Raw genomic sequence first — 15,006 nt, 5'->3', positions numbered from 1 at the left:
GGAGATGCACGACTGCCCGGTGCACGCGCGGTGCCACGCCTGCAGGCGGCCTGGCCCTACGGCTTCCCGTCCGTGCGCTAACACAGGGAGCCGTGCGACTGTACCTAAGGTCTTGGCGACATCCAAGTCCTGCTGCATGTACCCAGTGCTCTTCTCCGTGTTTCCGAGGGACCAGTAGGCGCTGCTCAGGGCCGAGAACACAGAGCCTCTCAGCTTGAGGCTGCAGGTGCCGATCTTGAGCGCGGCTTCCAGGACAACCACAGAGGCCCCGTGGTGGCCGGCCGTCAGCAGCTCCTGCCCCACCACAGACACCACCACGAAGGGGCTCTTGTCCAGTTTCATTTTCTGAAGCTGCTGGTAAGTGGGCTCGAGGGAGTCTGAAGAGAGAGGAGACAGGAGAACGTAGGATGATATGCAGAACATCGTTTCCCCACACACTCGAGAAGCGAACGCTTATCCTACCTATGTGCCTATTTCATTGACAACGCCTTCAGCCTTGAGTCTAGAACGCTCCTCACTGCACTTACCCGGATGACCATTATCGCCCGCCCCCGCCAGCAAGTCCCCTCCTCCCTGCTGTGTGCCGATGTCACGCTCAGTTGTGGTGGTGGTGGTGGTGTTTCGTCACTGGGGATTGAACCCAGGGCAAGCATCCTACCTCAAAGCTACAACCCTCGACGTGTGTGTGTGTGTGTGTGTGTGTGTGTGTGTGTGTGTGTGTAACTGGGGATGGAACCCAGGGGCATTCTACCTCCAAGCAACACCCCAGCCCTATTTTTTATTTATTTATTTTTTTGGTGGTACTGGGGTTCCTGGAAGCCCTTCTACTTCCGGGCTACACTCCCAGACCTATATTATATTTTTATTTGGAAACAGGGTCTCTTAAGCCAGTGCGGCTGACTTCGAACCTGCGCGATCCTCCTGTCTCCGCCTCCCAAGTGTGGGGATTACAAGCGTGCGCCGCCACGCCCGGCCTTTATTCTTTATTTTAAAATACAATTTCACTGACTTGCAAAGGGCCTCACTAGGTAGCTGAGGCTGTCTGTGAACTGCGATTCTCCCATCTCAGCCTCCCAACTGCTGGTATTACAAGCATGTGCCACTATGCCCGGTGCCCCCAGCCCTTTTTATTTTTAATTTTGAAACACAGTCTTGCTAAGTTGCTGAGGCTGGCCTCGAACTTCTGATGCTCCCATCTCAGCCTTCCAAGCCGTGGGATTCCAGGTGTGCGTCACCGTGCCTGGCTCAGCTTTTCTCTTGGTCTTTCTTTAGTCACGATGGACCACTTTTCCTGAATGGTTCTTTTCCGTCTCGCCTCCTTCATAAACTATGACAAGCACATCCTTCAAGTCCCACCTCTGCCCGGCAGTATCCTCGGGGCCTGCAGCCCATATCTCAGCTTGTTCACATTTTATAGCTAGTATTGCATAGTTTGGCAAAATTATTTTTAAAATTGTTCCATGTATGACAATTTAAAAAGTTTTTCCTAGATAACTCTGAGGACCACTGTAGGACTTTAAAATTTTGTAGTGATATTAGCAATCATCAGCACGTGGGCTTACAATAATAAAAACAAAGAAACAAAGAAACACCACAGTCACATAGGTGAACGTCCACCATGGCCTCCAGCCCTTCTCCTTCTTCTCGTTTCTCTTTGAAGACAACTGCGGTGCTGTTGACTATTACCCTATAAGAAGGCGGCACTTACCACTAATTTGTTCGTGGCTTTCCTGATCCTGAAAAACGGTCTCACGTTAGTTGATCCACTATATGCATGTAAGAAACTATAAAGGGCCAGTCTCTTTAAATCGTGAATCTCCTAGCCAACGCTACTGCATTAAAATGTAATTTTTACAATTTATGACTTCTCGACTCCCTACTACGAAGCTCTCGCTTGAATCAACATTACCACGGAAACCTTGAAACTTGCTGGTGCCTAAAGCATTTTCCCCCTTCAATCAGATCACTAAACAGAGAACAAAGAACATTTTTACACCTGTCAGGATGTGAGCAGCACACGTAACAGCAAACGGTAGCCAGTCGATAGGGCTGCACGGGGACGTGGGCCCGGGAATCACCAGGACAGAGCCACGCCACCATCAGAACCGGGCTGCGCCCACTCGGGGTTTGGGCAGCCGGGGGGTTGCCTCAGCATCCCACCGGCCAATCAGCAGAATAAAACTCATAGACTCTTAGGCTGGAATGACTTTTGGAATGCTCTCATTTTATAAAGGAAGAATCTGAGTATTCAAGCGATGCGCCCAAGAGAAGCCAGCATGGGAAAGAGACCAGATGAGAGTCCAGGCAGGATGCTTTGCCGGGGCTCCGCAGTGCCGCACCCCACAAGATTCTTCATGGCCAGCAACAGAAACCAGCCTTGGCTACCCCACCCATCCACACCCAGCACTGGACACTGAATTGAACCCAAGGGCACTCTACCACTGAGCTACATCCCAGCCCTCTTAATTTTTTTTTTTTTTTTTGAGACAAGGTCTCATGAGTTGCCCAGGCTGGCCTCGAACTTGCAATCCTCCAGCCTCAGCCTCTGGAGTTGCTGGGGTTACAGGTGCATCTCCACGCTGGCTTGGCTGCTTTTTTCTTTTTTTCAGTCCTGGGGATGGAACCCACGGGCATTCTACCTCCAAGTTACACCCCCAGCCCTATTTTTTAAATTATTTTAAAACAGAGTCTCACTGAGTTGCAAAGGGCCTAAGTAGCTGAGGCTGTCCAAGAACCACAATCCTCCTGTCTCAGCCTCCCGAATGCTGAGCTGGCTTGGCTGCTTTTAAGTAGAAAAAACAATGCACTGAGGGTCCACTGGGAAGGTGAACACACAGGTCTCCAAACCCAAAGTCAAAATCCTGCCACAAAGCTGCCTGCTGAAGGCAGTAAAATCACTACAACTAAACTCGGGACATGTCAGCTTGCAACGCTGTCCCATGCTAGGCACCACCCCGAGGGCGCAGATGCACTGTTGCCACCCAGAACCTCAAAGCAGTTGTGTGAGCCTTTCTTCTTCAAACTGTAGCTCCTGTTTCAGAAGTGGAGTCTCCCCTCCCAAGGAGGATGGGAAAATTAGGATCTGATGTTTTAGGAGTTGGTTTGTTTTGTTTTGGGTACTGGGAATTGAACCCAGGGTCATTCTACCTTTGAGCTATACCCCCAGCCCTTTTTATTATTTTTTGTTTGTTTTGAAAAAGGGTCTCCCTAGGGTGCTGAGAGTCTTACTAAGTTGCTGAGGCTGGCCTTGAACCTGTGATCCTCCTGGCTCCTGTGTTCCTCCCGAGTCCTGGAGTTACAGGTGTGTCCCACTACGCCTAGCTTGGTGGTTTCGGCTTTTATAGCGGAAGGCAGGAAGCAGAAGTATAATATGGGGAATTGCTAAAATACAGGAAGAGTGTTCAGACACAGACAGCCCCAACAACTGAAGGCAGCAGAGACACATACTTCAGGTGGAGACGTTTTTTCCCTTTGCAACCAAAGCCCAGTTAGAAAGAGAGCTACCTACATGACCGTAGGAAGAATTGAGGCAGGAAGAGGGATGGAGGGGAGATCTAAGGATTTCTAAACAAGAAAGAAATCCTTAATTGTACAAGTTTTCATTAGGTGAAATAAAATTGAAGAAACAAGAAGTAAAAGGTCAAGTTCCAGCCGGGCGTGGTGCCACACACCTGTAATCTCAGTACTTGGGAGGCTGAGACAGGAGAATTGCAGGTTCGTGGCCAGCCTCAGCAACTTAGTGACACTCTGTTTCAAAATAAAAAATAGGGCTGGGGTATAATTCAGAGTTAGTATACCCCTGGGTTCCATCCCCAGCAACACACACACACACACACACACACACACACACGCACGCACGCACGCACACACAGTCTTATTTGTAGAAAACCTAAGTACATTAAAAGATAAATGCTAATGCAAAGACAAATATAAACTGAAGGAGAGGGAAGAGTGTCAGAGCACGTGGAAAGCTTCCTGGAAGCAGAATCTGATTTCTTGAAGAGGGGTAAGACAGGCATAAGTCTTTGCTCTCCTGTAAGCATGGAGGTATTTTATGCAGCAGGCTTTTCCTGAACAAAGGAGCCAGGGGACAATGGGGACGGAGAATGCAGGGGAGTGCTGAGCAGGCCGGCCTGAGCTGACCAGACAGTCCAGGTGGGAAAGAGGGTGAGGTGGATTCACGGAGAAGCCACACGCCTCGGGCTCCTCACTGTAGCAATGTTGTGAAAAATCCACACGCATGCATGTAACTAATTAGATTTGTGTGTGCATGTGTGTATATCGATGCATGTGTGCAGATATATGCACAAAATTGTCCATTTCACTGTCTGTAAATTTACAACAATTTTTAATGTCAGATTTTTCAGGGGGGCATGGTGAGCCCTGCTTTAATCCCAGTACTTGGGAGGTGAAGATAAAGATTCACAGGTCCGTGACCAGACTTGGCAACTTGGTTAGACCCTCCACAATTTAGTAAGACTCCGTATCAAAATAAATAAAGACAGGGGGGTGCAGCTTAAAGGTAGACTGTCCTGGGTTCTATCCCCAGTACCACACACACACGCGCACACCTGTTTGGGGCTGTAATTATGTCTCATTGGTCCACATTCACTAGGCAGAAGTTATAATTAGCAGTTGTACACAGGATTCTGCTTGTTCGTTTTGCTTTGCTTTGAGATAAGGGTCTTGCTATGTTGCCTGGGCTGGTGTAGAATGCGTGGGCTCAAGCGATTCTCCCGCCTCAGCTTCCGAAGTATCTGGGACTACACATGCGTGTTAGCACCCCTGGCCAGTTGTCCATGCTTTTGATAAATAAAGATGTTAAGATGATTTTTAAATCTTATAGATGATCTCTAAAATTCTTTCCAACTTAGTAGTCTCACTCCTATTCTTAGATGAATTAAGTCTCTATTTCAGAAACCCCCCATGAGCTAAGTGTCTGTCTCCTGAGAAGCCCTGGTCCAACCAGATAAGCCACCTTCCCCCCTCCAGCAGGACCTGTCAGCTACCAGGAAGACCTGCCCTCTCCTGGTCCACCCTGGCCAATCAGTGAAAAGGGCATTCCCCACTGACCCTGGCCCGATCACCTGGCTGCACGACCCCCCTGCGGGACCCCAGCCAATTAGATCAAAAGGCATTCCTCCTAGCCCATTAGCCCAAACTGCAACCCCAAAGGAACTGGTTCAGAACCCCGACCTGGCTGCGGTCTCTCCCTTTGCTCTTCTCTCTCCACCCCCCTTGCTTCTCTCTCTCCCCCCCCCCCGCCCCTCTCTGTTTCTTCCTTTAATGCTGGCCCCACCAATTAATCTCTTGGCTACAAGGCGGTCTCTGGTGTGGTCAAACTTTGTCCCTTTCCCCTATTATGGGGCAAAAGTGAGCTGTTAGCAAAGGGGCTAATTTAAGATTTTTATCAGGCTAGATAGAACCGAGCTTTAGAGCCTACAGCAATAAAGATGTTTTTCTTTGCAGAATCTGTGCATAATACATGAAATGCTCAATGTCAAACCAACTCCACCAGAACACTAAGGCTGTGCAATGCTGACTGATCAGCCGTTGTGTTTTTGAAGTGTAAAAGCTTTAAGAATTCAAGATGAGGCCAGGCGTGGTGGCCCACGCTTGTAATCCCAGCATTTGGGAGGCGGAGACCAGAGGAGCACAGTTCAAGGACAGCCTCGGCTACTCAGGGAGGCCCTTTGCAACTCAGTGAGACCTTGTTTCAAAAAATAAAAAGACAAAAAAATAGGACCAAGGGTGTAGCTCAGAGGTAGAACGCCCCTGGCTCCATCCCCAGTACCTCAAGGAAAAAAATTAAGATGAACAAAGTCCCATTTCCTGACACTTGGAAAGACTGGAAATGCAGTGGCGGCTGATAATAAACAGAAGCTCGCACTCAGCCAAGAGGCATATCTCATCAGATCTGAGGCACACGTTTACTTACAAATTAACATTTCTGAATTAGGGGATTTTAATTCAATGCCACTATTATTATTTGGTACTAGAGATTGAACTCCAGAGCATTTTACCACTGAGCTACGCCCCTACCCCTTTCCTATTTTTTATTCTGAAACAGAGTGCTATTATGTTGCTCAGGGTCTCCCTAACTCGATGCGGCTGGCTTCAAATCTGCAATCTTCTTGTCCCAGCCTCCCAAGCACTGGGATTACAGGTGTGCACCACCACACCCGGCTTGAATTTGAGATTGAGCATCTTGAACTCAATGGTGCCTCACAATGGTTGGTCATTTCTCTGTCTAAACAGGCCTGGAAAGTTCTCCCAATACAGGTAAATAAAACGTTAGGGATCTCATCCAGCAGCCATTCATCGGCGTTTCCTCCTCCTTAGTGATACCCAACATAACTACAGCACAGCTTTCAACCCAGAGGTCTTACCTGGCTAGCAGGTGCAGGGACCCCAAAGGCTAGGTCTGGGGGATATTCCCAGAGGGAGTGGAGCCCAAATAAACGGGACACGTTGGAGTCCATAGTTTCCAGGAGCCGCGGGGCTGGCTGAGTGTCTGGGGATGGGACCTAAGAGGGGCTCACAGTGAGTGCTCATCGGGAGAGCCTTGTGCGCGGGCCAGATCTGGTTCTGCAGCGCAGCAACTTGCCTGCATCCACACCGGGAGGACACAGGGGCTTCTGGGCTCCCCAGCATCCCAGTGAGGCAGCCCAGTGCTCGCCCTCCAGACAATGTCAGGGGCCGTGTGTTCTCGTTTCCCTCTGCAGAGGAGGGCTGGGAATGGAGAGAGGCAGCCCCGGTGCTCAGTCCGTGCCCTGGATCGAGGCAGTGTGTGTGTGTGTGGGGGGGTGTTTTGCTTTGAATCAAGAGGCCTTCTATCTCTGAGCTACACCCTCAGTCCTATTTTTTTTCTTTAATTTTGAAACAGGGCCTCACTAGGTTGACGGGTCTCACTACTTGCTGAAGCTGTCCCCCAGCTTGTGATCCTCCTGTCTCAGCCTCCAAGCACGGAGATTACAGGCGTGCACTACCATGCCCAGCTGGAGAGGGGCAGTTGTACTAGAACGTTTTAGAAATAGTCCTTCTGTGAAAAGTGGCCTAAGAGGAAACCAGAAGGAAGGAGTCCTCGAATAAAAGGTAAGCTTGACTGATCTGGAGAGAAAAGCGTCCAACAGCCCTTTCCCAGCAGCGCTTCACAAAAGCAGGTTTCCTGGATGAGCGGAGCTGTTTGAACCACAACAGGTGAGAGCGCACGCGAGCAGCAGTCTTTAGATGGCTGAATTAACACACGGAGAGGAAACACACACGCGCGCACCCTCAGCGAGGAGCAGCCCCGGCCTCTTTAGAGGAATGAATAAAGGTGCGCCGCGTCTGACTTCGCGTTACGTTATTAAAGGCCCGGCCAGCAGCCGTGACGCGCCGCAGCCTCCAGGTCCGCTTAAACATTTATGAGCTACCATGAGCCGAAATTGGTGAAAGGCTATCTAAAAAGGAGAACTCGAGGAATCGGGCAGGCCATCGATTTGGACTTAGACCTAGTTTTGTATTTTTGTTAATGATTTCAGGGAAGTACATTACGTCTAATAATGGCACTGGAACTGCAGGAGAGAGAGCTTAACCGATATCCGGCTGGTGAGCATGAGTGAAACTGTACACGTCAAGTAAAACAGACTTAATTCACAGAGAAATACGGGAACGATCATAAGAAATCAAATTAGTTTTAATATGAATAAATATAGCATTTATATGGGGACAGAGGATATCAGTGTACGCTGGTCCTGCCCTTAAAACAATGAAATCAAAACCTCCCCAAAGGCCCAAGGTAGGAAGGGATGCTGCGCAGGCCATCGGAGTTTGGGTTTTTTATAGAAGCAACAGAAGTGGGGGCTTTCTCTGTCACACTTAGGAATTATAAAACAAGAGCCAGCCGCAGTGGTGCACACCTACAATCCCAGTGCTTGTGAGGCGGAGACAAGAGGATCGCAGGTCGAGGCCAGCCCCCAACCTTAGCACGACCCTTTCTCAAAAAAAAAAAAAAAAAAAAGCCGGGCGTGGTGGCGCGCGCTTGTAATCCCCGCGCTTGGGAGGCTGAGACAGGAGGATCGCGCAGGTTCCAAGCCAGCCTCAGCTACTGAGTGAGGCTCTCAGCAACTTAGTGAGACCCTGTTTCCAAATAAAGTATAAAATAGGTCTGGGAGTATAGCCCGGAGGTAGAAAGCCTCTGGGTTCCACCCCCAGTACCACACACACAAAAAAAGAAAAAAAAACATTAAGGAAATAAATAAAAATAAAAAGGGCTGGGCGTGTAGCTCAGAGTTAGTGTCTCTGAGTTCAATCCCTAGGAACACACACATACACACACACACCCCAAAACAAAAACAATGGACACACTGGAAAAGACCTATCAGTAAAGTGTTTCAGACCCCACAGCTCTGCAACAAAGGCTGGACCATGTAAAGATGCAGGAGGCTAAGTAAACGGCGGGTAAACCGAGGCGCACAAGGGTAGATTTTGGTGAATGCCAAGCACAGGGCAACAGGATACTTCACTAAGACGCAGGGCGCTGCGCAGGGCAGCACCCAGCGAGGCACCAGTCTCCATGAAATGTTAGGAGAAGCCCTGGAATACGGGGTGGGGGTACTAAAAATAAAGCAAATAAATGAAGCTGCCTCCAGGGAAGAGAGAAAAATACCGGAGCGCTCCGGGCACCCGTGGGCAGCCGCTCCTGCAGGGTCGGCCTCAGGTCACTCCTGGCAGACGGGAATGAGCATGGCACGGAAAACCCTCAGGGTGAAGCATCCGGAGCTATTTTTCCCAGAGCAGGGAAGATTTTCTTACGTTTAACTAAACAAATTGCTTCAAAGCAAAATGATGAGTCCATTCTGCTGATACCAACACGTTCCCTCCCAAATCCTAAAGCAGCAGCAGAAATACCTTGAATAAAAGGCGATGTTTCCATGAGCTAAATAGAAACGCCCCGTGCATGTGCTGTGGGCAAGTGCATAGAGAGAGAATGAGAAACTTCTGGAGAAGCGGCAGAGAGAGCCAGGCCACTCTGGCACTGCCATCCATCTCCTACCCCAAGCTCCAGAGAGCCCAGGCGCGTCCGCTCTGACTCCGAGTTTATTAACAGCGGCCCCACCACGGGAGAAGCCATCAGTTCCTGCTGCAAAGACTCCACTTTGTCCAGCTTATAAAAGTGCACAGAGGTTTTCTGACCACTTTTATTTGTTCTAAAACATGTAATCTCTAACTTTCGGAAAAATATTTTTTATAGCTATGAACTGCCCAGAGACCAAGCAAGTAACATTTAATTTATCACACTTTTATTAAGCAGAGATGTTGAGCCAGGTACAGTAATAGCCAGCATGCTAAAGCTGTCTAATGCTACAGACATTTTCAAAACTGGATAAGAACTCAAGCGTGGTGGCACATGCTTAGGAGGCTGAGACAGGAGGATCACGGTTCAAAGACAGCCTCAGCTACTTAGGCCCTCCACAACTTAGTAAGACCTTGTTTCAAAATAAGGAATAAAAAATAAATAGGGCTGGGGGTAGAGATCAGAGGTAGAATGCCCCTGGGTTCCATCCCACCGCAAAAAAAAAAAAAAAACAACCCTAGATATCAAATCAGACTGCCATCAGAATTTTTAGGTTAATTCTCCCATATGAAAACCCCAAAATCCTACCAGTTCCGCTTGACATAACCTAATCAGCATAAGACCTTTTTCTTTTCCTTCTTTTCTTTTCTTTTCTTTCCTTTTTTTTTTTTTCTTTCTCGGTACTGGGGATGGAACCCAGGCATTTTACCTCTGAGTTACACCCCCAGCCCTATTTTTTAGTCTTTTTATTTTTGAAGTAGCTGAGGCAGTCTGCAAATTACAATCCTCTGGTCTGCACCTCCTAAATGCTGGGATTACAAGCCTGCGCCACCACGCCCAGCCAGCATGAGGCCTTCTTAACAGGCCACTATCTGCCAGAATGTGTCTTACCCTTACTGACTCTCACTATCCTAAGAGAACAGCTGGAACACACTCTCAGTCAAAAATACTTCCAAACAGCTCAGTCCTCAAAAATCAGCGTCACAGGGCTGGAGTGTAGCTGGGTGTGGGTCGCTTGCCTAGCAGGCGTGAGGCCTGAGGTTGGATCCCAGCACCACAAAAGAGAAGAAGGAGGAGGAGGAGGAGGAGGAGGAAGAGGAGAAGGAGGAGGAGGAGGAGGAGGAGGAGGAGGAGGAGGAAGAGGAGAAGGAGGAGGAGGAGGAGGAGGAGGAGGAAGAGGAGGAAGAGGAGGAAGAGGAGGAAGGGAAGAAGGGGAAGAAGAGGAAGAAGAGGAAGAAGGAGAAGAAGGAGAAGAAGAAGAAATCAATGTGCTTCAAAATGAAGCCAATCTATGTGGGCCTTAAAACTCCTCTGCCCTCCGCAGTGGCATTCTCAGTTCGTTCTCTTGTTTTCCCAGAACACACACAGGCAGATGCAGCAACAGGGAAAATGCGTGTGAACTGGTGTCTGTCCGTCCTGCTTCGCTCTTTCCTTTGAATACCGCACACTCTCCAGTGCTCCTCTGAAGGGCGTTGGTACTGCCTCTGCGTAGGTGCACATTGCCTTCTATAAAACCAGGTGGAGGAGGGTCACAGGTTCACAGCCAGCCTCAGCAATTAAGCAAGACCCTATTCAAAATTAAAATAAAGACGGGCGTGGTGGTGCACGCTTGTCATCCCAGCACTTGGGAGGCTGAGACAGGAGGATCGTGGTTCCTGGCCAGCCTCAGCTACTTAGTGAGGCCCTGTTTCAAAGTAAAGAATATATATAAAAGAAACTAGGGCTGAGGGTATAGCTCGGAGGTATAATGCCCTGGGCTCAATCCCCAGCACTACAAAAAATAAAATTAAATTAAAAATAAAACAAGTTGGGGTTGTAGCTTGGAAGTAGAATGTCCCTGGGTTCAATCCCCTGTATCCCCCACCACCCCCCAAAAAAAAGAAAAGAAAAAGAAACAGAGACTAATATCTTTACTATTTTATTATTTCTAAAAACCATGTCAGTCCATTCAAAACAAATCAATTTACTATAAGAGTGTGTGGTTTAGAATTATAGAATCTTAGGACTCTAAAAAAAGGTCATTGTTTGCAGAGCCCTACAATCCAAAGAATTCAATCCCTTTACTCATAGTCAAAACAGCTCTTGAAGGAATGTTTGAGAACGGAAGCGGAAGCGGGCGCACAGCCCGGCCGGCAGCCTCCCGGGCACCCCACCCCACCTCGTCAAAGTGGTCCTGACAGTGAGTCCCGATCGTCCCTCGGTGTGACAAGCCTGCCATCCCGCCCACTCCGGCCCTTGCCCGCGGTCTGAGGAGGCCGGGGATGGCCTTCGTGCTTACCTCTCATGGGGGACTTCATGGCGGCTTCTACCATCCCCACCAGCAGCTGGAGACTCTTGGGGTCTTGAGCGAGCCCAGAGGCGAAGGCTGCCAGGGCATCGGCATGCCGCCCGAGGTACTGGAGGGCAACACCCTGTCGGAAGTATGCCTGTGGAGAGAGGAGGGCGTTACTGAGGCCTGCGCTGCGGCCACACACCCAGGCGGGCAGGGCTGGGGCCGCCCTCGCCCGGACACCCGAGCAAACGCACTGCCCGCCGTGCCCCGAGACCGTCGCGCATCTCACTTCTTGGGCCTGGTTGATTTTATCACGTTCTTTGCCATTTACGTCCATATTGTTTGTATTCATTTTTTGATAATTAAAAAAAAAATTTTCAGTACTAGGGATGGAACCCGGGGCATTCTATCTCTGAACTATACCCCCAGCCCTATTTTTTATTCTTTGTTTTGAAACGGTCTAAGTTGCAGAGGGCCTTACTAAGTAGCTGAGGCTGGCCTCAACCTGTGATCCTCCTGTCTCAGCCTCCCAAGTACTAGGATTGCAAGTGTGTGTCATCACACCTGGAATGCTATAAGCTCCTCAAAGACAAGGATCTGGAGATTTCTTTATATCTGGTACAGTGCATGATAAATGAGAGAAATTCAACTAATGTTGTAATTTCCCCTTTATATCACTTAAAGGGGGAAATCAGTGCGTGATTACTACTGAGGTCATTTTACTAATGAGTAACAACGTGACTACATATTTTTAATACGGTACTTCAGGCATAATATCTAAAAACAGTTAGCTAAAGTATGTGTGCTTTCCCTTAAATACAACAACAAAGAAAAGACAAGAGCTGCCCCTCATCCTTTACTTGCAGTTTAAGCTAGCACAATCATCTGTGACTATAAACATTCCCCAAGAATCAGAGATTTCAGAAAAGCTTTAAATTGAGAATTTGGATATTTACATTTAGAATAGTTTTAAGAAATCAGTTTATTTTCAAGTACACAGAGTAAAACCAAGTAAATGGACAAAGTGTCACTAGCAGGTAACCGGCAAAAGACTGTGTACCCAATAAAAGGATACATTAGGACAATGTGTCCTCAACACACTCATCACTGACATGGGACCCTCCGCTTCTAAGGCAGAGGCTTCCGCTCCCACCTAGACCTAGCAGAGCACGCCTGAGGCCATTCTCAAACTGCAATCCTCCTGTGCCAGTCCTTGGGAGGCTGAGACAGGAGGACTGCTGGTCTGAGGCCATCCTCGGCAACTTAGTGAGACCTGTTTCAAAATACATAATGAAACAGAACAGGGGGAGCCGGGGGTGGTGGCGCGCGCTTGTAATCCCAGCATTTAGGAGACCGAGACAGAAGGATCACAGATCGCAGCCAGCCTCAGCTACTGCTTAGTGAGGCCCTTTGTAACTCAGTGTGACCCTATTTCAAAGTAAAAAATAAAAACTCTGGCTGGGGGTATAGCTTGAAGGTAGAATGCCCCTAGGTTTTCATCCCCGGTACCGCAAAAAAAAAAAAAAAAAAAAAAAAAAAAAAAGAAAGAAAAGAAAAGAAAAGAAAAGAAAAAAGAAAGAAAGAAAAAAGAAATGGACAGGGGGTATATCCTGGAAGTAGAATGCCTCTGGGCTCAACCTCCATTATATATACACACACACACAAAAAAAAAACCTCTTTCTCACACTATTTACAATGACAAACTTAACTTTTTTCAGTCCACAAATTGTACTTGTGGGTCTAAATGAAATTTCAAATTTCTTAAAACTATCATTCAATAAGCTTAATATTGAATTTTATATCACACATACATTCCCATAGCGAACAAGAATCCGGGCGTGGTGGCGCACACTTGTCATCCCAGCATTCGGGAGGCTGAGACAGGAGGATCGCGGTTCGCGGACAGCCTCAGCTACTTAGTTAGGCCCTCCGCAACTCAGTGAGACCCTGTTTCAAAATAAAGAATCAAAGAGGGGCTGGGAGTATAGCTCGGAGGTAGAATGGCCCTGGGTTCCATCCCCAGACCCATACGAAAAATAAAAAATCATAGAGAACAAGAGAAAGAGAAAGCATCTTTCATTTTTATAAAATGTATCTAGTTGTTTTACTTTTCAAATAACGCTTTGCTCACGTAAGGGCGGCAACAGGATTTGGGACCCCTAAGAAACAACCCATGGACAGGAGGCGCACTCCCGCCGCACGGTTCTGGAGGCCGCTCCTCGGGTGAGCTGCCTGCAGGACAGACCTGCGCCTCCCTCCCTCGCTGCCAATTCAGAAGCTCGCTTCCGGCCACAGAATGGCCACGGTCCTCATCTTGAATGTGTTTGCGACGTTTTCATTACCTGGTTCATTTTGCGTGTAAGGTGGCTTCTAGAATCGAAAAGGCAATCCACACTGCATTCCAACTCAAAATACGTCTGGCTTACCAAAGTCTAGAAAGGCCACATTAAATCTTAACTAAAAATGTATACTTATGTACAAATATGCCAAGTGCCTATAAACTGTTATTACTGTTTATGGGAGGAGACAGAAGATGGTAGTTGTTATCGATTGCAGGTAGATTGGTATTATAAGAAACATAAAAATATTCAGTCACCATTTTGATTGTTTCTTGCATTTATAAAGCAAAACTTTATTGTTTGCTAATTCACCAAGGAAGCAACCAATTCCCCCGTCTGCCAGGTAAACGCACTGGCAAGTCTGGCCACCTGCCCTGGAGGAGGTTAGCAAGGCCGAGAGGGAGGGGCGGCTGCACTCTGTTTTCTGAGGACACACAGAAAAGAAAGCACATGAGAAAGGATACGACTGGGCCGGCCCCACAGACTTGGCCTCCTCACTTCAAGAGAATATAGTTTTAAATTCTTTTATTGGTGCATTGTAGTCAAACATCTTAATAGAGGCCGGGCGTGGTAGCGCACGCTTGTAATCCCCGCGCTTGGGAGGCGGAGACAGGAGGATCGCGCAGGTTCGAAGCCACCGCGCGCGCTGGCTTAGGAGACCCTGTTTCCAAATAAAAATATAAAAATAGGTCTGGGAGTATAGCCCGGAGGTAGAAGGGCTTCCAGGAACCCCAGTACCACCAAAAAACAAACAAACAAACAAAAAAAACATCTTAATAGAATACAGGACGGTCGAGACATACATACATACAGCGCTCAGCCCTTATCTACTTAAAAAGGTGATGCACGCCTGTCATCCCAGTACTTGTGAGGCTGAGACAGGAGGATCCCAGGTTCAAGGCTAGCCTCAGCAGCTTAGCAAGGCTCTAGAAACTTAGTGAGGCACTGTTTAAATATTAATAATAATAATAATAATAATAAAAAGGGCTGGGGTGTAGCTCAGAGGTAGAACACCCCTGGGTTCAAACAAGGGAGGAAGGAAGGAAAGAAAGAAGGAAGGAAGGAAGGAAGGAAGGGAGGGGAGAAAAAGCTCAAAGCTCTCCTTATGCCCTTCCAGGGTCCCCAGTCCAATCTTATAAGACACGAAGGTCCAAAGCTCGGAGCTGTGTGCCCACGAGGAGAGATAAGGGGCAGCGTGGTAACAAAGCCCCGCTCCAGGCTCAGAGGGCTCTCCCAACCGCGCCCATGCTCTGCGGGCCGTCTGCACCTCAGAGATGCGCCACCCCAGAGCTGAAGCTGATCAGACCGCGGGTGCGGGTATTGCGTGCATACAGAGA

The 15,006-nt window shown here is 48.3% G+C and overlaps 1 protein-coding gene across 2 annotated transcripts in view; it reads right to left on the bottom strand.

The window, feature by feature from the left end:
• TTC28 (tetratricopeptide repeat domain 28) overlaps window positions 1-15,006 on the bottom strand; it is a gene marked incomplete at both ends in the record, with an annotated part of 602,748 nt that overhangs the window by 247,402 nt on the left and 340,340 nt on the right. For both annotated transcript variants that reach the window (XM_080717620.1, XM_080717621.1), the window contains 2 exons: window positions 105-377; window positions 11,337-11,484. In XM_080717620.1, coding sequence (XP_080573746.1) covers window positions 105-377; window positions 11,337-11,484 — 421 coding nt within the window. The remainder of the gene's footprint in view (window positions 1-104; window positions 378-11,336; window positions 11,485-15,006) is intronic.

The sequence above is a fragment of the Muscardinus avellanarius genome, assembly GCF_963383645.1.
Source record: "Muscardinus avellanarius genome assembly, chromosome: 21".
NCBI classification, from domain to species: Eukaryota; Metazoa; Chordata; class Mammalia; order Rodentia; family Gliridae; genus Muscardinus; species Muscardinus avellanarius.
This window is presented reverse-complemented; position numbering and strand designations above follow the sequence as displayed.